Consider the following 25225-nt stretch of genomic DNA (forward strand, 5'->3'; position numbering starts at 1 on the left):
TAGGAGCAGAAATCTGCAGAAAAAAAAATTCTCCATCTTTTCCACTATGTCTTGTAAATCGGTCAGTCAGACGTCAATTGAGTTCCGTCTGACGGTTTCCACGGACTCATTGACTTGCATGGCCGAGTGCGATTGAATATCGGATCAAAGTCGAGCAGGCAGCGATTTTTTTCCTCGAACAGATACTGTCTGAGGAAAATATGTGACATGTACACGGCCCTATAGACTAACGATGTATTGTGGGCTCACACCTGGATCAAAAATACTCTCATATGCACCTGCGCTAATAGAATATAATTGCTAAAGAATGTTTTTATTCAAAAATTCATTTTTACTTTCAATACAAAATTTTGATATGCTTCAGCAGAAAGACTTGTATGTGTAGATATGTTCCAATGATATATGCTCAGTGACATGACAAGGGTTCACTGGAGGAGAATCTTTACTGTTAGACTCAGGTTATTTAATATTATTCTAACGTGATGAAAAGTAGTAGTAGCCTCACGACGGTAAGTAAATACAGAATTTTCATCTTGTGAATCTATCTGTGTTTAGCAAAACAATAGGATTGTGGTAGTAAACTTATTTGTGCCCTGTGTTTATGCAAAACATTGCTCTACTTTGAATCTCTACGGTGGTAGTCCGCTATGACACGCTCGTTACAAATGATGCTCATATTGGGTGGCTCATACAGAAAGTACATGTCTAATTGCACAGCATAGAGGCAGTCAGTCAAGCAGGAGGAGGTGGTGGTGGGCAGGGAATAGAGCTGGAGTGACAGAGAATATCACCCTCATTTGCATATCAATTTAAACTCTGATTTCTCAGTGATGGAAGAACGGACTCGCCATGTAGATGTATTGCTGGACTTGCTTTTGAAAGAGTTACACGACCAAATATATAGTTTAGCAGGCAGAATCTTGCTGATAGATACATTGTAAAAGTAATTCTGGAATATTCTTCATGTTATAGATAACGAGAACAAGAAAAAAGTGATATTGTAAACACTGTCACCAGTGCAATTGAGAGTGTGTCTACAAGGAGAAAAGGAAGTTATATTTTCTCTGCAGCTGGAAATCCTCATATCACAAGGGCATTATGTGCCCAAGGATTCTATGGTGTCGGCTCCGGGAGTAGGAAGTCATGTGACCGCACATATGCGATTTGCATACTTCCCGCCACATTCCAACTAGACTATATCCAACTTCGCTTAATATACTTGCATTGAAAGAAGCCTTTCTCATCTAGTCGGCACGTAACATGTATGCAATTCACATACTTTTGATCACTCTCCCGCTGCTTCCGCCGCTGGCACCGGAGCACATACTGTGAGGATTCACAAGTCTGTAGTCATATAAAGTGCCTGCAGACTTTGTAACTTAAGACCAGACAACACCCTTTAAAGAGAAATTAATTTTAAATGATTCTCTAATGTATCACAGGCACATTAGAAAAGACAGCATTGTTAGTCGGAGAATGTGAACATCATATAGAAAGCACACAGATCCTTTAGGCAATGTGCAGAACTTTTTGTCACTAAAAATTGGACCCGTAAGAAAAGGTCTATCGAAATGAATGACAGTGTTAATACAATATTCATGCAAATATTACAATGTCATTACCAACCTACATACCAGAGGAAAATGCCATTTATTGTTTATCCATTTATATATACCCTGAAGACGTCTGTAACAATTTTATTAAAAGCATTTTTCCGAGCCCTGGCCAAGATTTGTTACTTTCCATGGCAGACATTTTCAAAACGTTCATATTCTAGGTAATTTAATTTTAGAAAAAACAGTGCCAGGTCCGCACAAAGCGTAGTTTTAGAGAAAGCCTCTCGATATTTTTTTTCTCCACTACTGGCTCACATTGTTTTAATGTGCCTTTTTTCATGAACCATATGAACATGCTGTTATGTTTGCGAACACTTTTGATCCTATTTGGAAAGGAATCGTGTTGTCACATAATCAGAACATTCTGTGTAAATGCAATAGGACTGCTATTAGTTAGTTCGGAGCTTTTAATAACTTGACAGATGCTGCATTATAAGAATGCTAATACATTGCTATAAACCCATAATAAACTACTAGTTGGAGTTTACTTTTGACTGAGTTTTGAAGAGTGCAGAATGCAATAAAATTCAATAACCTTAAAGAGGGAAATAACCTATTCATAAATTCTGTACTGTAACAAAACTTAAGTGAGCCAACCCATTGTAAGGGTGCAAATACTTTATAGCACTTTGTGTATAAAAAATTTACTCAGTTTCATAATATATGATATAACATAGTTCATAATATTAATGATCACTGGACATTACATAACAAGCACATTCTACCTAATGCAGTGTTTCTCAACTCGAGTCTTCAAGACTCACCATCAGGTCATTGGTTAGTATTGCATAGCTGGTGGAATTAATGCTTGAGTAGGTGATGGATGAAATTATCACCTGTGCAATACTAAGGATATTCTGAAAACTTGACTTGTTGGTGGGTTGTGAGGATTGAAGTTGAGAAACACTGACCTACTGTCCCCCCTATTTCCTTATAGATTGTAACCTTGCGAGCAGGGCCCTCACTCCTCCTGTAATTGTTAAACTATGTATTACTCAGTAACATCTTAATTGTCCACTTATTGTACAGTGCTGTGGAATATGTTGGCGCTACATAAATTAAATTATTATTATTTAATATCGTGTGAGGAGACGAGTGGATCTGACAAAATTTTAATTCTTCAAATTACATGGATCTTCCAGAGAAATCCGATTTGCAACAAAGTTATTCACTGTGAATTGAATATCCCTTTTGTGCTGGGGTCTCTCTTGAGTCAAGAGCATAATGTAAGATGTAGAAAATGAAAAATAAACTTTTACTCATCTTACTGATCACCTCTCTGGCCAATCCACTCTTCACCGTCCCTCTTCTGGTCCTCGGTCATCTTCTTACATTTGCTACCCATCATTGACATGGTAATTTGCCACCTACCACTGTCCCAGGCATATTCATGCTAGTACAGGACCTGCGTCTCTAATGTGGCCCATAAGGTCATGATGTAATGATGTTCTTACCTTGTGCGTGCATGTGTGTAAACATCCCAGGCCACACTAGGAGCAGAAGTCCCAGGCTAGTGAGAGCAGCCATGGGATACTGCTTTCTGTGGTGGTGATATTAAGATGTGTCAAGGACTGAATGAGAGATGGTGAAGAGTGCAGGACCCAAAGAGGTGAGCATTAAGGGGACTATAAGTATTTTTTTTATTTTTAATCTTTTAATGGCCCATTACAGAAATAAAACAGTGGCTAACCAGCTACTACTTAGGTGACTCTGTGTGGAGACGAATTACAAAAAATCTGAATGTTGTCGAATGCAGATTTTTGTAATATTTGACTAGAATTAAATTCAATTGTAATATGTAAACTAATCTCTAGTCATGTGATTAAATTAAAAAGGAAATTTGGATTTTAAAAACCATGAACTAATGACTAATGCACATCTAACGGAATTTTTAGAAACCAAATGTTAGGCGTTGGGATTTTCCCGCTGCGCGGGATAGATCCCAGGCATTGCCTGCTGCTGTGGTCTCCCATTCTTGCCCGGCTGCTGCAGGTGATGCTCAGCACAGACGTCGGTCCCAGCATCTTGCTGAGGCTCATGGTATTCATTTGGTTGCTACTGGCTTTCCAGTCAAGCTTATGGTAACCAGCGATATGCAAGTCCAGAGATGACCCTACTGAGCATGTCTGCGATGTAGTGTCTGCTCCTTGGTGGTCGGACGGTTGCTGCACCGGTGAGGTGGCAGCTCCGGATTGGCCCACAGGCGATGTCTCGGACGACTGGGCATGAGTGTTTGGGGTGGAGCCTTGTGAATAAAAGACCTCCAGCAGCGCATGCAAGTGCGCTAGTATCATTAATGTGTGGTGTATGCGAGTGGATGCTCTACCACTCTGGTTACATGTTTGAGTGTGTTGCTCTATACGCAGAGAGTACTACGTGGGCAGGTAGGGTTATGACTGGGTAATTACTCCTTGGCTTTGCATCTCTTTCCTTTATGTGCGCGGTTAGCACAGTTGATTTAGAGAGCAAGTCCAACCCTCAGGCTAGACTTCTCTGAGAAAGCGACAGGATCTTGCACCTAGCACCACTTGAATTCTTTTCTTTTACACAGTGTCTGCTTCCCATGTGTGGTTAGCCCCATTTACTTGCAGAGCGAGTTCCACCTTTGTGCTACTTCCCTGTGATGTTTAACAGGGTTTAGTATGCTATTTACTACCTGCAGTACCACTCCGTGCAGCAACTGAGCTGGGTACTCTGAGTCCTGTTCACACTCTGTGGCTTTCAACACAGTGCACTTTAGGTGATCGCTTGCTGTTTAGTTCCGCCATTGTTCACTAGCAGCAGTTATACATCTCTGCACGGTGTACCCCGGGTTGTGATTGCCCTTTTCTATTTATTTTTATTCAGTGCAATCAGCCAACCCTAACAGCAAGAAGTTGTGGATTTCTGCAAACTCACGTTTTTTTTAAATTTACTATATTACTATATTTACTAGTTTGTGATATACAGTCGTAACAAATGTGTTTTTGGGACTTGATGCATCATCAGGGAAAATGTTGACGGACTTAAAGGTGCGAAGATGTGCATTCTTTAAGGTCCCTAGGTCTCTCTCTGTTGACATATGTGGGTTGTGTGACATAGCATGTATTTCTAGTTAGAGCATTTTATGAACAGGAATATGACTTCTAGTAATTTCTGTTAATGTCAAAATGTCTTGCTGTACTTTTGTTCGCTTTGTGAACACTGCTGTCAGACGGGTTTAGCCAGTTTTCAACATGGGATAGAATGAGCCTAGATAATGCTGTTTTTATTCAGAGATAGGCATTTGATTTTCAGCATCTGTGATGGAAAATTACATTTACTTTTGATATAAACAGGTCAGAAATTGAAAATCTTCCATTTACTGTACAGTACCAACAGACAGTGGCGTAACATGAAACTTGTGGGCCCCAATGCAAAAGCTGTAAAGTCTTTAATAGTAATTTTCTTTCCATATGGGCCCTTTGGGACCTTTTGGGCTCCATAAACTCTAGGGCCTAGATGCAATTGCAACCCCTGCACCTATAGAAACAATAAAGAAAAATATGGTTGTTACCTATTTAAAAGGGTGGTGAAGTGAGCAAGATGCATAAATCACTATAAACCATAAAGAAGATCTAAAATTGATATATTGGAGAGTAGCCCAATTTGTTGCATGGCCTAGTCGTTCTGTGACATATGGATTCTGGCATAGGTTGCTGGGTGCTTCATTATGTAATTATCATGAAACTGGAAATCCTTTGTTTTGCTACCTCCTTTAAATTTATACATGGTATGCTCTTTCTTAGGCCGGCATGACACTACTGTAGATACGGGTGAGAGCTATGCGAAAAAACATTGCATAGCACTCGGACCAGTATTAATCTGTGGGGCAGCTCACATCACCATTTATTTTCTCTGGTGTATTCAGCATGCGTGTAAAATTGTAGCATGCTGCGATTGTCACCAAGTCACCGCCGAAACTCGCCAATGGAAGCCTATGGGTGTGAGAAAAAAATCGCACACTACTCGGACCATGCGAGTGCTGTCCGATTTTTACTCACCAGTGTATTTGAAAAGCCGGCAATTCATGTGCCGCATACAGTGAAATCATGCTGAAAGGTTAGAATAGAATAGAATAGATAGAATAGATGTATACACATAGAATACATAGATATATATATGTCAGTGACATACACACATATATATGTATGCATATTAGATAGATAGATAGATAGATAGATAGATAGATAGATAGATAGATAGATAGATAGAAGATAAGCCGGCAATTCATCTGCTGTGTTCTGTAAAATCACTGCAGGAGCCGACAGGATAGAAGAGGTGGATTACATACAGTAAATACAAATGGAATAAGTAGATATATAGATATCAGTGACAAATACAATTACAGTGTGTGTGCAAATTACAGCGCATGTATTTAATTAATAAAAGATTATTTTTCTGAAAAAAAATGGCGTTGGTTCCCACCAAATTTTCGTAACCAGCAGAGGGAAAACCGATGGCTGAGGGGGCGATGTTTATAGCCTGAGAAGGGGGTAATACCCATGGAGCTTGTAAGGCTATTAATATCATTTCACAGCTGTATAATTAGTCTTTACTAGCTATTAAAATGTGTAACCCCCCAAAAAATTATGTAGGGTCCGCCTATGATTAATAACCAGCAAAGGCTATGCAGACAACTGTGGGCTGGTATTAATAGCCTAGGAAGGGGCCATGGATATCGCCCTCCAAGCTAAAAACATCAGCTCTCAGCCATTCCAGAAAAGGTGCATCTCTAAGATGCGCTAATTCTGGCACTTAGCCTCACTTTCCCCACTTGCCCAGTATCGGTGGCAAGTGAGGTGATAGTTGGGGGGTTGATTTCACCTTTGTATTTTCTAGTGACATCAAGCCCAGAGGTTAGTAATGGAAAGGCGTCAATAAGACAACCCCATTATTAACCCCATAGTCACATTGCAAGAAAACACGGACACCCAGAAAAAAGTCATCTAATTGACAGAATGACACAGACACCTTTAATATTCTTAATTAAGCCATACTTATAATCTCGCCTATTTTCCTGCATGATAAAGTTCTCTTACTTGCGGTGCCATCTGACAGGTCCTGCGAGTTCACGGCCAATGAACTCACTTCTTCATACGTTTAGTGTGACTCTGGCCTTACGTAAAAAATCTGCAGACTAAGTGCTTATGAACAAAGCATGATAGTCACCTGTATGGTGCCTCCTTGGGGCACCATATCTTTCTCTAGGCATTGCTTCCAGGGAAGAAAATGTAATCTCTGTACCTCTATATAAAATGCGAGGCACAAATAAAAAGCACAGTATGGCCCCAAAGCAGATTATGTGGACTATATCATGGATGCAATACAGATCTGTAATACAGCCTTGTGCAGGAAGCTTTAGTTGTATATAAGTAATGCATCAATTTTTGAGAATATTTACTCTGCCTATTTTATGCCTGTATTTCATATATGTTGCTGTATCTAACATGTTTTATATCTTTTTTTTATCCGACAGTATTAGGCTGTGCCAATTGTAAGTTAGAACTTACCGCCCCCTCTGGATCCTTCACCTCACCATGCTACCCCGAAATGTACCCCAACAGTCAGGATTGCCGGTGGATAATACGTGCACCGATTGGATTTATAATACAAGTCACGTTTGTGGACTTTGAAGTTGAAGAAGCTCAGAACTGTATGTACGATTCTCTCTCAATAAACAACGGTGAAACTATTTCAAGATTTTGCGGAATTACAGCTAAAGGTCTCTCCTTTAATTCAACCGGAGATGTGATGATCATTACTTTTGTGAGTGACTTTAGCATCCAGAAGAAAGGATTTTCAATCACATATAATATCAGTAAGTATGAATGGATTAAATTTGTGAATTTACTTTACTTTACCTGAGATTACTGAAGAAACATTGCTAAAAGGCAACATATAAGTTAAGCCATTAAGGACCCAGGATTTTTTCTTTTTTGTAACTTCATTTTTTCCTCCCCCTTTTTCCAAGAGCCAAACCTGTTTTCCATTTTTCCATCGATATAGCCATATGAGGGCTTTTTCTTGCAGGATGAGTTGTAGTTTTGAATGGCGCCATTCATTTTACCATACAATGTACTGTAAAACGGTAAAAAAAAAATTCTAAGTGCAGTGAAATTGTTAAAAAAAAAATTTAGTAGTTTTTGGGGTTTTGTTTCTACAACATTCATTGTATAGCAAAAATAAACTGGCAACATGATTCTTCAGGTCAGTATGTTTACAGCAATGCCAAACTTGCCCAGTTATTCATGAAATTTTTTTAGTTGTGAAAAAAATTATGCAATTTGTAAAAAAATACTATCCATGTGTCGGCTTGTTTTTTGGGCCTTGAGCTGAAGTTTTTAGTGATACAATTAAGGGGTACATCTATTAACTGTTATTGCATTTTTTTGCCAAGTGCAGTGAGCAAAAACTGGCAATTCTAGCGCTTCCGTTTATTTTCCTTTTTTGTTTAACGTGTGATTTAAACCATTTTTCATTTTGATTGGACTTTTTTGGGATATAATGGTACCATGTATGGTATAATATCATATACCATGTGTCGTCGTAGATTAACAGTGACATTTAAATCATTAAACTGTTTGTGATCACAGCTGAGCTATGGTCACTGCAGTTACAGGCAGATGCAACATGGCTGGCTTCACAATAAGGATAGCAACCTATGATGAAAATGTTGTCACAGGAGTTAAAAGTGTTGTCTGAGCAAGATAAAATAAATAGCCATCTCGGCCATACTCACCTACCGTCACCCACTTGGATACAGTGCAGGCACTGCTTCCTGTCTCTGTGCAAACCATGAAGCATCCTGTGATGTATCAAGATGGATACTGATAGATGATTATTGCTATGTTTGGTTATTTTTTACATATTCCTTCCCATGGGCAAAGGTTATTTTGTCTGGACAACCCCTTTAAAGGAGTGTTCCAATCTTCTTCATGAGCGCACTGCTTTCCAAATTCCTAACTTCCTGGTTGCAGTGAGCAGTTCTCTCTTGAAGATTAACAGTTCCGACCAGCAGATAGGTCCAGATTTTGTGCAGTCCCATGCCATCACCAGCCAGGCTCAGAGCAGTTCTTGCATGCTCTTAAGCATTGATAATATAAGCGTTGCATGCTCCATATTTAGGTATCCGGCCACTGCAGGGCAGTGATTAACCTACTCAACATTCTGTAGTCTATAAAATTAAAAACCCCTATTTTATTGAGAATGGAAAAGATTTTAACTAGGAAGCAGATTGCAAAGTTGCATGTTTTTAAAAGTTATTTGAAATTTAATTAATAGCTCGAAGCAACCCCTTTAAGATCTGCCCAGAGCTTGAAGTAATCATTTTATAATATTGTCATTTTATCCGGAAGATAATCCACTAAAATAATAAATCTTGCATGAGCTGTTAGTGTGCACACCATTGTATTGTAACATTGTTGATTTAGAAAATAATTATGTGTGGATCGAAGAGTAAAATTAGCTTGGACGTTAAAAGGTCCGAAGTCTGAAATCCCTCACAAACAACAATTATCTCTGCAGGAGCACGTTTCTCCTACCTCGGTCACTGCTGGAGAAATGTTTTATTCCATAGTCCTCATTGCAGCAGCACCTCACTGTTATTAACAGATGGTTATCCTGAGAAAAGGACCATCACTATGATGTCCATATGGACTAATGTGAGATATGGGCTATAAGTGATCTAAAAGAACAACGCCATTAAAGAAGTAACAATACATTTGCTATAAGTATATACTGTAAATTAAAATAATGTTCTGTAGGGACCATATAAGATGTCTTTTAATTACTATTGGATCCAGTTGGATAAACATGTAGGTGGGCTGCACTGCAGGAGTGAATCAATTCTCCAGAAAGGATTAGTAGGAAAAGATGTTTTATTCACAAAGTGTTTGAATACCATACCGGTGTCTTTTTTTAAGTGAAAAGAAAGTTAATTAACCCTCCGTCAGGGTCAATATGTTTCATAACGAGTTTAGGGGCTTTGCGCCTGTCCGGCACAGGCTAGAAAATTGGCTATATTTTCCTTTTTTAAAAATTTCAATGCTCTAAAAGTGATCAGTTACCTTAATAGGAATGTAATAAATGAGAATACATATAATCAGGTGTAAAAAAAAATGTTTAATAACCAGAAAAGTAATATGTTTCTATGTCTTGAGCATCCTCCTCACTCTCTCCATCTTGATCTGTATCAGACACATCTGGACATTCTTCCACATCATCTTCTGAATCAATGTCACTTTCTTCCCCTAAATCTTCTAGCTGTAAGGGGTCTGTCTCATCATCAATCAGTATATTTTGCACTTGCTCAACATGAAGGACAAGTCAAATATTCTCCTCGCCATTTCAGAAGAAAAGCTGAAGCGAGAGAGAATATGTGTTAGGGCGCAATGTGCCTGACAAGCACAATCTTATTTCTAACAAAACCTTTTATGACAAATCCACAAATTTAGCACTAGCTATTCATAAAACAAGCTAAAAAAACAATTGGGATGAATAAAAACAGCAAATTCTAATCGTCAAATGTGTGATGTGTTCAGGGGCAATGAGCCTGAGAAGCCAAAACACTGATATCTGATCTCCTGCAGCTCTGCAGCACAAGAGGCTTCGCAGGTTTCACACAGCCTTTCAAGTTAGGAAGGTACTGGGAGGAGGGTGTTTCCCAGACAAACCACTGAAAATAGAGAAATGAAACTAAGTGAGCTGCGCCTGTCAGATCAGTTGCCCCTGACGGAGGGTTAACATTACAAGTATTTTTTCATATTGCTTCACCACCTCTTAATAGTTTATTCCTGAAATGTAAGATTTTTATTTGCTTCATGATTTTGGGATTAATTCCTATTCTTTTTTTTTTTTGTAGTCGCTGTGTCGTTGCAAAACCAAAAAGTCACTATTCCACAAAACCAAAGTTCAGGTCTTGTCTCTTTGTCGTCCAAAGTATCGGTTCCTCTTCTAAAACAATTAACTATTTGCTTTGAGGCTACCAAAACCAACAACAGCATAGAGAACTGGAGAGCTTTTTCTTACCATACCTCAAACAAAGACCTTCTAAGCTTGGGAAAAGAAGCTTATGGACACGTGTTGACGGTCTTGGATGTTCCATGCATTCTTGATCCCGCCCTGCTTTTAGATGGCAGTAACGACTTCTTTACAGAATCATTTCAACAGCTGTGTGTTATCTGGAATAGTAGTTCAGATTATGTATTTGTGAGCACAAAAAATAGCTACCAAGCCGTTTCCTGTCCAGACGCGAAAGACCTTTCCATTCCAGGTAATGGGAATTTAACACTGGGCTCCTACAGTTCTGGAATTGAGCCACTACACGGGGATATTTACAACTTCCGTCTTTGGGACTTTGCAATGGATTCACGTACTCTTGCAAATCTCAGCTGTGAAGTAAAGGGAAATGTTATAAATTGGGAAAATGACTTATGGAACATCCCATCATGGGCAAGGAAAGCAGAAAGCAACCTTAGTTGTGGTGAGTATGGTTTTACAAATGTTCTTCTGTAATTTTTCTCCCTCTGGTATCATTTAGACTATTGTTCATCTGTAAGAACATATAAGTCATGTGTTCCTTATTGACAACATATGTTGGAATGTTAAAATTGCAATGAGAGACAGGGAAGCTATTAATGTGTAGGATTATTCTTGTTTCTTCACCAATTCCTCTGTTCCATTAAAGTGGACTGACGCCATGCAGTAATATGGGTGTTTGTTAGGTTCAGTGGGGATTCTCCTGCATTGTTTAATGTGTTTACAAACTTATTTCCTAAATTCTACAGAACAAACTTACATTCTAGGCAAACATATAGCTTAGCATTTATATTTATTCAGTCCAGGTTCATGGTCCAAGCAGGGCTATTCAAATAGGGGCAACAGAAGTTGTGGTCACAGCCAGGCATTACCATATGAGAAGGTTTACTGACTCTTCTACTACTGAAGAAGGTACAAATATTATAAATGGCACAAAGAATATAACATATACCTGCCTTTTCACATAATACCTGTAGCATACTGTCCTCATCTCCAACAACAAATGAAAACTACTTTTAGAGCACATACTAGATTTCATTCCAATTCCTTCGGCACTATATATGCTGACATTTCCTTTCCCTCACTTCCCAGCATGCATTACACAAGGTTTGTTTAGTAGCTTCAAAGGCACAAACTAAAAGCCAGCATCTCTGTTATGACTGTATGCAGTTTTGACAGACACTAAAGAAGAAATAGCTAGACAATGACCCATCACTAATTTCTCTAATCTGTATTGGTATCTGTTAGGGTTAGTTGATCACACTAAATAAAATATAGTATTAAAGTTTGATCGCAACCCAGGGTCCACTGTGCACAGATATTAAACTGCAGCTAGTATGAACAATGACGGAACACACAGTGAGAAATTGCTAGCACACACAGAGTTAAATGCCACTCCGTGAACAGCACCAGAAAAGAACATGCAACCAGAAACAAAACAGATGCTCTCCTACAGAGCTGTGTCAGTCGCACACAGTAACGGAATAGATGCTCTGCAAAAGAGTTGTGTCACTCGCACACAGTAATGGAATAAATGCTCTGTAATAGAGCTGTGTCATTCGCACACAGTAACGGAATAAATGCTCTTCAATAGAGCTGTGTCACTCACACACAGTAATGGAATAGACGCAGAGTCAACAGGAAAATACTATGCTGACGCTCGTTAACTAAAACAAGACCCTGTAAAACTCACAGCGGAGCAAAAAGGCTCTGCGGTTGGACTTGTTCTGTAAGGCCAGGTTCATACTGCGTTACAGCAGCCCGTTCAACACATAGCGTTGACGGGCTGCGTTAACGCTATAGCATACACACCATCGCGTTATGCTATACCACTAGCGCAGATGATTCATCTGTGCTAGCGGTGATGGAGCGTCAGACGCTTCAGCCCTCGTCTAAGGCTCCATCACTGAATGACGGCACATCGCTAGCCCATGCCGATTATGGCATGCGTTGGCGATGCGACCGATAATAGGGGTTAATGGCAGCATTATGCCACTGTGTAGCACAATCCGTCTAATGGACTGCCATAACGCAGTGTGACCCCAGCCTTACTCAGCTGTGCTAAATGCACCCATGACTGGATACAGCTGCTGGAAGCCAAGTGGCAAGCAAAAACCTTAAACAGCTCAAGCTGAGCAAGATCACAACACCCACACGTGCAGACAGAGTGGTAGCGTATCTACTCACACACACCAATACAAATGATATTAGCTCACCCGTGTGTGCCACTGAGACCATTTTATATGTTAAGCTCATATACAGCTGAACATGACCTTGCTCGCAGACCAATACAGAGCTTCCACATCACCAGAGCAGCTGATGACCAACCACCAATGAGACATCGACACATCACCAGCATGCTCAGTATGGTTATTTCTGGACTTAGTCTCTAAAGCACTCGTTTGTCGCCTACCGTTAGTTACCATAGGCTTGGCTGAAGAGCCAGCAGTAACCAGATGAACAGCATGAGCCTGAGCAAGACGCTGAGACTGGAGATTGTGCTGAGCAGTCATCCCAGTGGCCGGGCCTGAATAGGAGACCACAGCACCACACAAGGCTTGAGATCTATCCCATGCAGCGGAAAAATCCCAGTGCCTAACATTACCCCTCGCGCTAACATTCCCTCCCCGACGACATCTGCCATGCTTGAAAGCTGCTATACGCTGGGAGGCATAGATGTGTCTTTGCTGGTTGGCTAAAGCTCTAAGTGGTACATAGAACTTGCCCGGGGGTACCTCAGCCTTCAGACACAGCCTCTCACAAAAGCTACAACATTTTTGTATGCTTCCTGTTGCCGAATCAATCTGGGGGGAATGAAGGCACAGCCAAGGCATCCCCAGAAGTACCTCATCCATACCCCCAGAGACAACAAGAAAAGAAACTATCTCTTGATGTTGTGGAGACATTGTGAGAGTAAGAGGTATAGTTTGATGGGAAATCAGGATTGGTAAAATGGACCCATTAGCCACCCGAATGGACATCGGCTTAGGAAGCATCACTACAGGAATTGTGTGCCATTGAGCGATGGTAGCAGACATGAAATTGGCCCTGCCCCGGAGTCCATGTAAGCCTCAGCTTTGAGAGTAATTGACCAAAACATTAACAAGACCCAAAAGGCCAATTTGGAAGCCATGTCTACTGGGACCAGTGAGCCTCTCCCTAAAGCCACTGGACGCTGTGACTGCTTCTGATGCTTGGAACACTTATTGGCTAAATGGCCGACTTGTCTCCAGGTTAAACAAGTCAGTTGCAGATGTACTGAGTGAGTATTAGATTCCACCTGGGAGATATCCATGGGCTCTGCAGGGTCAACAAACTGCATTGGAGGGTTCAAGGGATTAGCAAAGTTCGAAGCCAACTCACTCTGAGCTCGCTCCAATCCCCGTTCAGCATGCCAGAGATCTATACAAATGTAGATGGATATTAGTTCCTCCAGAGTAGTGGGAATCTCTCTAGTGGCCAAAGCATCCCTGACATGATCTGCAAAACCCCTCCAAAAAATAGGCAACAGGACCTTATCAGGCCACTCCAACTTGGAAGCCTGAGTACGAAAGTGAATGGAAAACTGACTATCTAAGGACGAACCCTGAGTTAATGCCAGAAGTTGGAGTGCCGTATCATGGATTACTTGTGGCCCCAAAAAAACCTCCTTCAGGGACCCAAAAAACGAGAGGCGTTTAGGATCTGTTGGTCACCTCGCTCCCATAACAGCGTGGCCCATTCCAATGCTCTGCCTGACAAAAGAGAAATTACGATTTTACCTTGGTTTGCTCAGTTGGGAACAGTGCAGCCAGCAACTCCAGGTGTATTGAGCACTGGTTAATGAAACCTCTGCAGACCTTGCTGTCCACAGAAAATTTGTCGGGGAGCAAAAAAGGTGGTAGAGGTGTAACTGACACCAAAGCAGAAACCATAGTAGCAGCTTTTCTGGCTGCTTGTGCTGCCACAGCATTAATATCCACAGCTGTAGCCATCCACTCAAGAGTGGACAGCCTGTTCTCAAGCTGCTGGATATACCGCTTGAGTTGCTGCTCATCTGCCATTGCTAGCCAGACTCTGGGGCTAGTATACTATTAGGGTTAGCGGATCACACTACATAAAATATAGTAATAAAGTGTTATCGCAACTCGGGATCCACCATGCAGAGATATTTAACTGCAGCTAGTGTGAACAATGAGGGAACACAAAGCGAGCGATTGCCAGCACACACAGAGTTAAATGCCACTCCATGAACAGCGCCAGAAAAGAACATGTAAACAGAAACAAAAAAGAGATGCTCTGCTACAGAGCTGTGCCACTCACACACAGTAACGGATTAGATGCTCTGTAACAGAGCTGTGCCACTCACACACAGTAACGGAATAGATGCTCTGCAAAAGAACTGTGACACTCGCACACAGTAACGGAATAAATGCTCTGTAATAGAGCTGTGTCACTCACGCACAGTAACAGAATATATACTCTGCAATAGAGCTGTGTCACTCGAACACAGTAATGGAATAAATGCTCTGCAATAGAGCTGTGTCACTCGCACACAGTAACAGAATATATACTCTGCAATAGAGCTGTGTCACTTGCACACAGTAACCGAATAAATGCTTTGCAATAGAGCTGTGTCACTCGTACACAGTAACGGAATAGATGCAGAGTCAACAAGAGCAAAAAGGCTCTGTGGTTGGGCTTGCTCTGTAACTCAGCTGTGCTAACTGCACAGACGACTGGATACAGATACTCGATGCCAAGCGGCGAAAACCCTAACTAGCTCAAGTTGAGCAAGATCACGACACACACATGCAGACAGAGTGGTAGCATATCAACTCACACACACCAACACAAATGGTAGCGTACAGCACTGAGACCCTTTTATATGTTAAGCTCATCTCCAGTCGGACAGAACCTTGCTCGTGGATCAATCAGGAGCTGCCACATCCCCAGAGCATCTGGTGACCGACCACCAATGTGACGTCACCACATCACCAGCATGCTCAGTAGGGTGATTTCTGAACTTAGTCTCCAGAGCGCCAGCAGGAACCAGCCGAACAGCACGAGCCTGATCAAGACGCTGAGACCGGAGTATGTGCTGAGCAGTCATCCCAGCGGCCGGGTCTCAATGGTAGACCACAGCACCATACAAGGCTTGGGATCTATCCCGTGCAGTGGAAAAATCCCAGAGCCTAACAGTATCTTCACTGCTTGTCAGATTACACTTAACAACAGGCAGTAAACATCAGGTTAGACAGGAGGGAGAAGTAGTGGCTGGCACTTCAAATTGGTAAGAGTACATAATTTAGTAGATTGCCTACTTAGCTCATTAAATAATGAGATCAAGTGGTTTGAAACTACTATTTAAATGTTGACTCTGAGTCGAGGGTTTGTAACCCATCAACTGATTTTACAATTGTGGCTGTAGAGAAAACATCTTCCTAACCGAACAAACTCTAGAAAGTGAATAAAAAAGAATGCATCTTATTGAGCTGATAGAAATATGTACTATATAGAGATTCAAAGAACAATCCATGTCACTGTACAAAGATCATTAGAATGAGCAACATCTAAAACTGAAATAAGTTGTCTGAAAACGAATAGACCTGTTAATTCAGTCTATTTTCAGTCACTTCCATTAAACTGGGCCTTGTGAAGCATACATTTACTAGGAACAAAGCCAGGTTGTACTTTACCATAGGTTGCCATACATTGTAGATGTATTTTGCTTGTCTTTTGGTTTCCTTATTGTGTTTTGAAAAAGCTAAATTACATTTTTCACATTTCTGACTTTACACCAGTTAATGCTTCTAAATATGTGACTCTTATAGAATTTTGGGAATAAATAAGGCCGGGCATCTGTTTGTTTTATAAAGGTATGTCCATATGCCCTAATAAGGCTTATAAACATCACAGAAGAGGATCTCCACCTCAGGAGCCAGCGAATGACCATCATTGAATGCTACATTTCTCCTAAAGCTGCCATTACAAGAAAAATACTTATCAGACTGATTGTTCCTAGCAAACAATCAGCTGTTTGAAGGGTATAGTGGAAGCCATAAAAACAATTCTCTGTAGAGAGATAATTCCTTTAAAATAAATGTTCACTTGAATTTGAATCCAGCATGCTAGTTCAGTTCTATAGTACACATCTAGAGGACTTTGATTTGGCATGGATGCACATAGAGTTATGGAATTCCTCACCAAGCTGTCTCTAATGCATGTTGTATCACAAAGCGTTTATCAAGATTACAGTGCCTCATGGTGGCATCACTAACCAATAGCACATGTAGTGACTACAGACACAGCTTAATTTAAAATTGTCATTATACACTAGTGGTCAAGTGTGTAGGGCGGCAAGGCGCGTGAGGTGGAACCAGTCTTTAAAAAAAAATCATACATTTTTATATCTTCTTTCAATCCCCTCTCACTCACTGGCCTTCTTCTAGATTAATACTTGTCAAACAATTCCCATGGTGAAAGGGAACCCCAACATTTCTGTTATCTGAAAGTGACGGAGAGAGAAGAGTTGTCTTTTCTGCATTGCCATATGTATACAGCACTGATTGGTATGCAGCAGTCAGCAGAGGCTGCACCAATTAATGATCTTGTGCACATCTCTTATGAAGGTATAAAATCTGCTGGCCCTTGTTAATGTAAGCAACCATTATTATTATTATTTATTGTTATAGCGCCATTTATTCCATGGCTCTTTACATGTGAGGAGGGGTATACATAATAAAAACAAGTACAATATTCTTAAACAATACAAGTCATAACTGGTACAGGAGGAGAGAGGACCCTGCCCGCGAAGGCTCACAAGATATCAGACAAGTACACTCCTGAATCTGACTTTAAGTAGTACACTTAACACTGTTTTTTGTATTTATGCCCATAGGGAGACAGGCACAGTGATGGAGAATTGATTCAATATTTGTTGTAACTAGTGATGAGAGAATATACTCGTTACTCGAGATTTCCCGAGCACGCTCGGGTGACCTCCGAGTATTTTTTAGTGCTCGGAGATTTAGTTTTCATCGCCGCAGCTGAATGATTTACAGCTGTTAGCCAGCATAAGTACATGTGGGGGTTGCCTGGTTGCTAGGGAATCCCCACATGTAATCAAGCTGACTAAGAAATGTAAATCATTCAGCTGAGGTGAGGAAAACTAAATCTCCGAGCACTAAAAAATACTCGGAGGTCACTCGAGCGTGCTCGGGAAATCTTGAGTAATGAGTATATTCGCTCATCACTAGTTGTAACCACTCATTTCCTTCAAAATAGCACCAAAGCACCAGTTCTAGGTACGCTTGCACACAGTTTTTGAAAGAACTTGGCAGGGAGGTTGTTCCAAACAACTTGGAGAACTAACCACAGATATTCTGTTGATGTAGGCTATTGCAAATTCTTTAGTCTATTCATGTAACCCCAGACAGAATAACTGATATTGTGATCAGGAAGGCCATATCAAAACTCTCAAGATTGTTTTTTCTTCTTTACGCTGAAGATCAATTTTAATGACATTCGCTGTACACTGGCGACCAAAAATTTTATATTTTTTAGAAAAGTGTGATTACTTCTGTCTGGTTGTTGTGATGCCATATTCCTGGGGATTTTAGTAAACTGGAAGCAAATGCTATAAGGATGAAAATTGTGTTTGCCAATGTTTTATCCCTTTATGTGTTAGTTTTCAACTTTTGCTGGACCAGACGTTTTGCATAATTTGTCATGGATAGTTGAATTTTGCCTAAAATTTATTTTTTATTTTTGCTTGTGTGTTTTATGGTTAAAACATGGCAAAGATAAAGTCAAATTTACCACCAGATGCCAGGATGCTTATTATTCTGAGAGTGAAGTCAGGCAAAAGAAAAAAGAGGTAGATATGGAAATCAACTACTCTCAGAGTCAAGTGTCACGGTGTAATAAAGAAAGAAAGAGAATGTTATAGAACAGCTGACAAACCTGGAAGTGGACGATCAGAGGAAAGATCCTCCAAAGTTGATTACATTATTAAGAAAAAGTCAGTTTCTGATGTTCATTAAAGTGCTGGACAGATTTTGCATGAAATGAATGAAGAATATGGGGTCAAAGTGAGGCGCCAAACTGTGGTGTGACAGCTAAGAGCAATAGGAATTAATGCACAAGTTCCACTCAAGAAGCTTTTCATCTCTGCAAAGAATCGGAAGATCCGACTTGTGTTTACTAAAGAACACAGCCAATGGAAAGAGTCAGATTGGTCTAAGGTGTTGTGGTTGGATGAATCCAAGTTCAGTCTGTTTGGTAGTGATGGCAAGCATTACATATACTGCCCAATTGGAAAACATAATGATGTAAGGTACCAAACACCTACAGTGAAACATGTTGGTGGCAATGCCATGATTTGGGGCTTCTTTTCTGCATCTGCCACTGTTCCTCTGCATAGAATTGATGGAAAGATGAACGCTACCATGTACAAGGATATACTGGAGAATGTAATGGTGCCACATCGTAAAAGCAAAGTAGGCAGGGGTTAGAAATTCCAGCATGTCAATGATCTTAAGCACACATCCAATTTATTAAAAAGTGGTTAGCAAAGAAAAATGTTCGCCTGCTGCAATGGCCAAGTCAATCACCTGATTTAAACCCTATAAGTGCACCTTTGGGATGAGTTGGGGTGACGAGTTGGTGCCCGTACCTACAGCAATAAAGATGAATTGTTTGTAGATTTGTAAATGGAGTGACTTCAATGCCCCGTCGGTGTGGTGCAGTAATTAAAGTAAGAGCATTGTAAACAATTAATTACTCTCTATGTTGAGATCAATAAATAGTATATGCAAAACTTTTGGCAGTCAGTTTCCTTTAATTAAATGACTATTAGTGTTGAGCGATACCTTCCGATACTTGAAAGTATCGGTATCGGATAGTTTTGGCCGATATCCGAAAAATATCGGATATTGCCGATACCGATACCCGATACCAATACAAGTCAATGGGACACAAGTATCGGAAGCTATCCTGGATGGTTCCCAGGGTCTGAAGGAGAGGAAACTCTCCTTCAGGCCCTGGGATCCATATTCATGTAAAAAATAAAGAATAAAAATAAAAAATATGGATATACTCACCCCTCCGGCGGACCCTGGACCTGGCGGTGTTAACCGGCAGCCTCCGTTCCTAAGAATGAGCGCGTGAAGGACCTTCGATGACGTGGCGGCTTGTGATTGGTCGCATGACCGCTCATGTGACCGCTCACGCGACCAATCACAATACCGCTATGTCATCGCAGGTCCTTCACTCGCTCATTCTTAGGAACGGAGGCTGCCGGTTGCAGCGGTTACAAACAGGGCGCGTCAGAGGGTGAGTATATCCCTATTTTTTATTTTTATTCTTTATTTTACACATGAATAAGCATTCTGATCCCGATTCCCGATATCGCAAAAGTATCAGAACTCGGTATCGGAATTCCGATACCGCAAATATCGGCCGATACCCGATACTTGCGGTATCGGAATGCTCAACACTAATGACTATACATACATTACATTCTGGGGCATTTTGTTTAAAATTAAGATCTTGTATGATAACAACTTCATGCACTTTCAATTCATCGCCAGGAAAATGGCATCACAAAAACCAGACAGAAGTAATCACACTTTTAAAAAAAATGCAAAACTTTTGGTCGTGAGTCCCGACTATATATTTAGGCTTGTTGTCCACTGTAGTATAAATATAGAGCTAATCAGATGCCTCCCTGATGGTGTTTTATGATAAATAGATATCTGCATATACACTGCTCAAAAAAATAAAGGGAACACTTAAACAACAGAATATAACTCCAAGTAAATCAAACTTCTGTGAAATCAAACTGTCCATTTAGGAAGCAACACTGTTTGACAATCAATTTCACATGCTGTTGTGCAAATGGAATAGACAACAAATGGAAATTATTGGCAATTATCAAGACACACTCAATAAAGGAGTGGTTCTGCAGGTGGGGACCACAGACCACATCTCAGTACCAATTCTTTCTGGCTGATGTTTTGGTCACTTTTGAATGCTGGTTGTGCTTTCACACTCGTGATAGCATGAGACAGACTCTACAACCCACACAAGTGGCTCAGGTAGTGCAGCTCATCCAGGATGGCACCTCAATTTGAGCTGTGGCAAGAAGGTTTGCTGTGTCTGTCAGGATAGTGTCCAGTGGCTGGAGGCGCTACCAGAAGACAGGCCAGTACACCAGGAGAAGTGGGGTGCCGTAAGAGGGCAACAACTCAGCAGCAGGACCGCTACCTCAGCCCTTGTGCAAGGAGGAACAGGAGGAGCACTGCCAGAACTCTGCAAAATGACCTCCAGCAGGCCACAAATGTGCATGTGTCTGCACAAACGGTTAGAAACCGACTCAATGAGGATGATCTGAGTGCCTGTCGTCCACAGATGGGGGTTGTGCTCACAGCCCAACACCGAGCAGGACGCTTGGCATTTACCACAGAACACCAGGATTGGCAAATTCGCCGCTGGCGCCCTGTGCTCTTTACAGATGAAAGCAGGTTCACACTGAGCACATGTGACAGAAGTGACAGAGTCTGGAGACGCTGTGGAAAGCGATCTGCTGCCTGCAACATCCTTTATCATGACCGGTTTGGCAGTGGGTCAGTAATGGTGTGGGTAGCATTTGTTTGGAGGGACGCACAGCCCTTATGTGCTTGTCAGAGCTAGCCTGACTGCCATTAGGTACCGTGATGAGATCCTCAGACCCCTTGTGAGACCATATGCTTGTGTGGTTGGCCCTGGGTTCCTCTTAATGCAGGACAATACCAGACCTCTTGTGGCTGGAGTGTGTCAGCAGTTCCTGCAAGATGAAGGCATTGAAGCTATGGACTGGCCCGCCCGTTCCCCAGACCTGAATCCAATTGAACACATTTGGGACATCATGTCTCACACCATCCACCAACATCACGTTGCACCACAGACTGTCCAGGAGTTGGCAGATGCTATAGTCCAGGTCTGGGAGGAGATCCCTCAGGAGACCATCCGCTGCCTAATCAGGAGCATGCCCAGGCATTGTAGGGAGGTCATACTGTCACGTGGAGGCCACACACACTACTGAGCATAATTTCCTTGTCTTGAGGCATTTTCACTGAAGTTGTATCAGCCTGTAACTTCATTTTCCACTTTGATTTTGAGCATCATTCCAACTCCAGACCTCCGTGGGATATTAGTTGTGATTTACGCTGATCATTTTTAGGTTTTATTGTTCTCAACACATTCCACTATGTAATAAATAAAGATTTACAACTGGAATATTTCATTCAGTGATATCAAGGATGTGGGATTTTTGTGTTCTCTTTATATTTTGAGCAGTGTATTTCTGAGCATTGAGGATACCAAGAAATAGGCAAAGTTAAGGACCAAAGACACAGCAGTCGGCCAAGAAAACTTATTGCAGCTGATAAGTCTTATCATGTTTCCTTCTCTTCAAAATCTGAAGGACTTTATTAGTGTCTTCAATGCAGAACCTGCAGCAACAAGTGGGACCCAGCTACACCCAGTTGCTGTTGAGAGAAGTTCGGCCATTGAAGACTTGCGGCCAAAAACCATACCTTCAACTTGGAAAACAAAGTCAAGTGACTGAACTCAGAATATGTTGGCACTATATGAATAAAATTATTATTAACTAGGTGCAAAAAATTTAGTAACTGAGTAGGGTATTAAATTGCTCCCAATGAACTTGTATGTAGCTGATTTGCGATCATTTAATAGCCACAATTGGGCTGTCTAAATGCAGTTTTAGTATGTAAACACAGAGAGAAAATAGCTAATTCAACGTTTTTAATGTAAACTATAGGATATAAAAGTCTACACACCCCTGTTAAAATGCCAATTTTTGTCATGTAAAAAATCATCAAGAAGAATAATTTCAGAGCTTTTTTCACCTTGTCAGCCATAATCTGTACAATTCACCTGCTTAATGAACTGAATTATTTTCAGGCGGTAAAAGAACAATAATTTGTGATTACATAAATATGCACACCCTTAACCAAATCAAGATTTACCTGATTCCTGACCATCCACATTTTTTTTTAACATGCAGTTTAAAATCTGATTTTTTTTTTCTTATTTGGATATTCAAATAAGTTTTATATCTTTTTTTTCAAGATTCATAGTGCTTAAATGTTATGTCACTTTCATGTTCTCTTTATTTTTTTGCTGATAAAGGGTAACATCAGAGAGAAAATAAGAGAAATAGATGTCTGTTTTAACTATTTGTTTTATGTATGACCACAAAGGATTGCTAAAATAAATTTAAAAATTAGTTCCCCATTCTGTAGCAGTTATTTTCAAAGTGAACATGTCAGCATTATTTACCAATGTAAAGTAAAGGCATGACCATAATGGTGCTGAAATACAGAATCAATTGAAAACTTTAGTGAACAAATCCTTGTTATGGTTTTTGAAGTCTTTGATTTATTAACTTAAAGGGAACCTGTCACCACGTTTTTGGAAGATGGGATAAAAATAGCGTTAAATAGGGGCAGAGGTGGGCATTACATTAGTGTGTTTGTTATGCGTTTATTACCCACCTAAGTTGCCGAAATACCTTTGCAAAGTCTCCGTTTTCGCCTGTCAATCAGGCTGGTCTGGTCAAAAGGGCGTCTTGTCTTCCCCCAGATTTTGCGTAGTTTTCCGTTGGTGGCGTAGTGGTGTGCGCATGCCCAAAGTCCTGAATCCTCTGCCAGGGGATTTAAAAGAGCGCGCTGTTCGTTTTCATTGGTGATCGGTGGGCGCGGCCATCTTCCTTTGGCCGCGCGTGCGCAGAAGCGGCGCTCTGCTGGCCGCGGCTTCAGGAAAATGGCCGCGGGATGCCGCGCGTGCGCAGATGGATATCGCGGCGGCCATTTTCCTGAAGCCGCGGCCAGCAGAGCGCCGCTTCTGCGCACGCGCGGCCAAAGGAAGATGGCCGCGCCCACCGATCACCAATGAAAACGAACAGCGCGCTCTTTTAAATCCCCTGGCAGAGAATTCGGGACCTTGGGCATGCGCACACCACTACGCCACCAACGGAAAACTACGCAAAATCTGGGGGAAGACAACGCCCTTTTGACCAGACCAGCCTGATTGACAGGCGAAAACGGAGACTTTGCAAAGGTATTTCGGCAACTTAGGTGGGTAATAAACGCATAACAAACACACTAATGTAACGCCCACCTCTGCCCCTATTTAACGCTATTTTTATCCCATCTTCCAAAAACGTGGTGACAGGTTCCCTTTAAGATGAATATAGATGGAACTGTGGGTAGGGTCTTCAGCTTCTATCCTAGCCCCTCTACCGGTCTCTGGTATCTGTATGATAGGTCACTGCTTTTGTGAGTGACTTGCCTCCTGTTTGAAATTTTGCATTAGCACCACCCTTGCCAGGGGTGGCTCATGATGTCCTAGCAGTCTGCAATAAAATGGCCCCGTAGTGACCCATGCGCAGATTGAGATCTCGGCTCAATTACATCCTTTAGAGATTTAATTGAACTAACATCTACATCTGTGCATGCGGCTTCACTGATGCCATTTCATTGAAGAGATCAATCTGCCACTACATCTCCTGTGGACAGCCCTCTTCATGTCAATCCACAGATTGTCAATTGTATTCAGGTCTACGTTCTGGCTGGGCCATTCCAAAACTTTGGTCTTCCTCTGGGAAACAAATTTTCTATTGATTTCGAGATATGCTTAAGATCATTGCTATGCTGAAAGATGTAATTCCATTTCACCTTCAGCTTTTTAGCAGATGCTTTAAGGTTTTGTTTCAAAATTGACTTGTATTTGGAACTGTTCATAATTCCCTTCATCTTAAATAAAGCCCCAGTTTTAATTGCTGAAAAATGTCTCCAGATCATAATGCAGCCTCCAGCATGCTTCACTGTGGGCTCGGTGCTCTTTATCTGATAGATAGTATTAGCTTTGCAGCAATCATGCTTTTTGGAATTGTGCCCAAAAAGTTCAACATTGGTATCATCAGACCATAACGCATTTTCTCACATGCTTTTGATAGATGTGTTGTAGGTTTTGGCAAAACCTAGATAGTTTTGGATGTTTTTATTTGTAAGAAAAGGCCTGTGTATTGTCACTCTACTCAATATACCAGACATATGAATAATATGAGAGATTATTGTCACATGCAGCATACAACCGATACTTGCCAGAAATTTCAGCCTTTCCTCTCTTGTTGCTTCCACCTTTTGGCAACCTCATATGCCAATTTTCTTCTTGTCTTTTTGTAAATTTGTTTACGTAATGTCACAGTTTTTAATTAATGTTTTGCCAAATTTAAGCCACTTCCTGATGACCATCTTCACAGGGTTCAATTGTATATCTAATGGCTTGGAATTTTTTTAATTTCAACTTATGTGTTTTGCTCAGAAGTGGTCAGATTTAACCCTTCCATACCTTAGCCATATCTTTGAGCACTGGACACCTTCTGGGCACTCCAGAAAGGTTACAGTTCTAGAATATGACAGCACTGGAGGATAATAGGTTCTTGGTCTCTTCACATATGTTTATTCTCAAATTTTGGCAGTTAATATACGTCTTTTGTTCCTCAA

General features: G+C 40.9%; 1 protein-coding gene across 5 annotated transcripts in view; it reads left to right on the plus strand.

The window, feature by feature from the left end:
* Window positions 1-25225, plus strand: part of ADGRG6 (adhesion G protein-coupled receptor G6) — a 212109-nt gene that overhangs the window by 85255 nt on the left and 101629 nt on the right. For all 5 annotated transcript variants that reach the window (XM_077283104.1, XM_077283103.1, XM_077283105.1 and 2 more), the window contains exons 3-4: window positions 7114-7455; window positions 10498-11118. In XM_077283104.1, coding sequence (XP_077139219.1) covers window positions 7114-7455; window positions 10498-11118 — 963 coding nt within the window. The remainder of the gene's footprint in view (window positions 1-7113; window positions 7456-10497; window positions 11119-25225) is intronic.

Source organism: Ranitomeya variabilis, chromosome 2 (assembly GCF_051348905.1).
Source record: "Ranitomeya variabilis isolate aRanVar5 chromosome 2, aRanVar5.hap1, whole genome shotgun sequence".
NCBI classification, from domain to species: Eukaryota; Metazoa; Chordata; class Amphibia; order Anura; family Dendrobatidae; genus Ranitomeya; species Ranitomeya variabilis.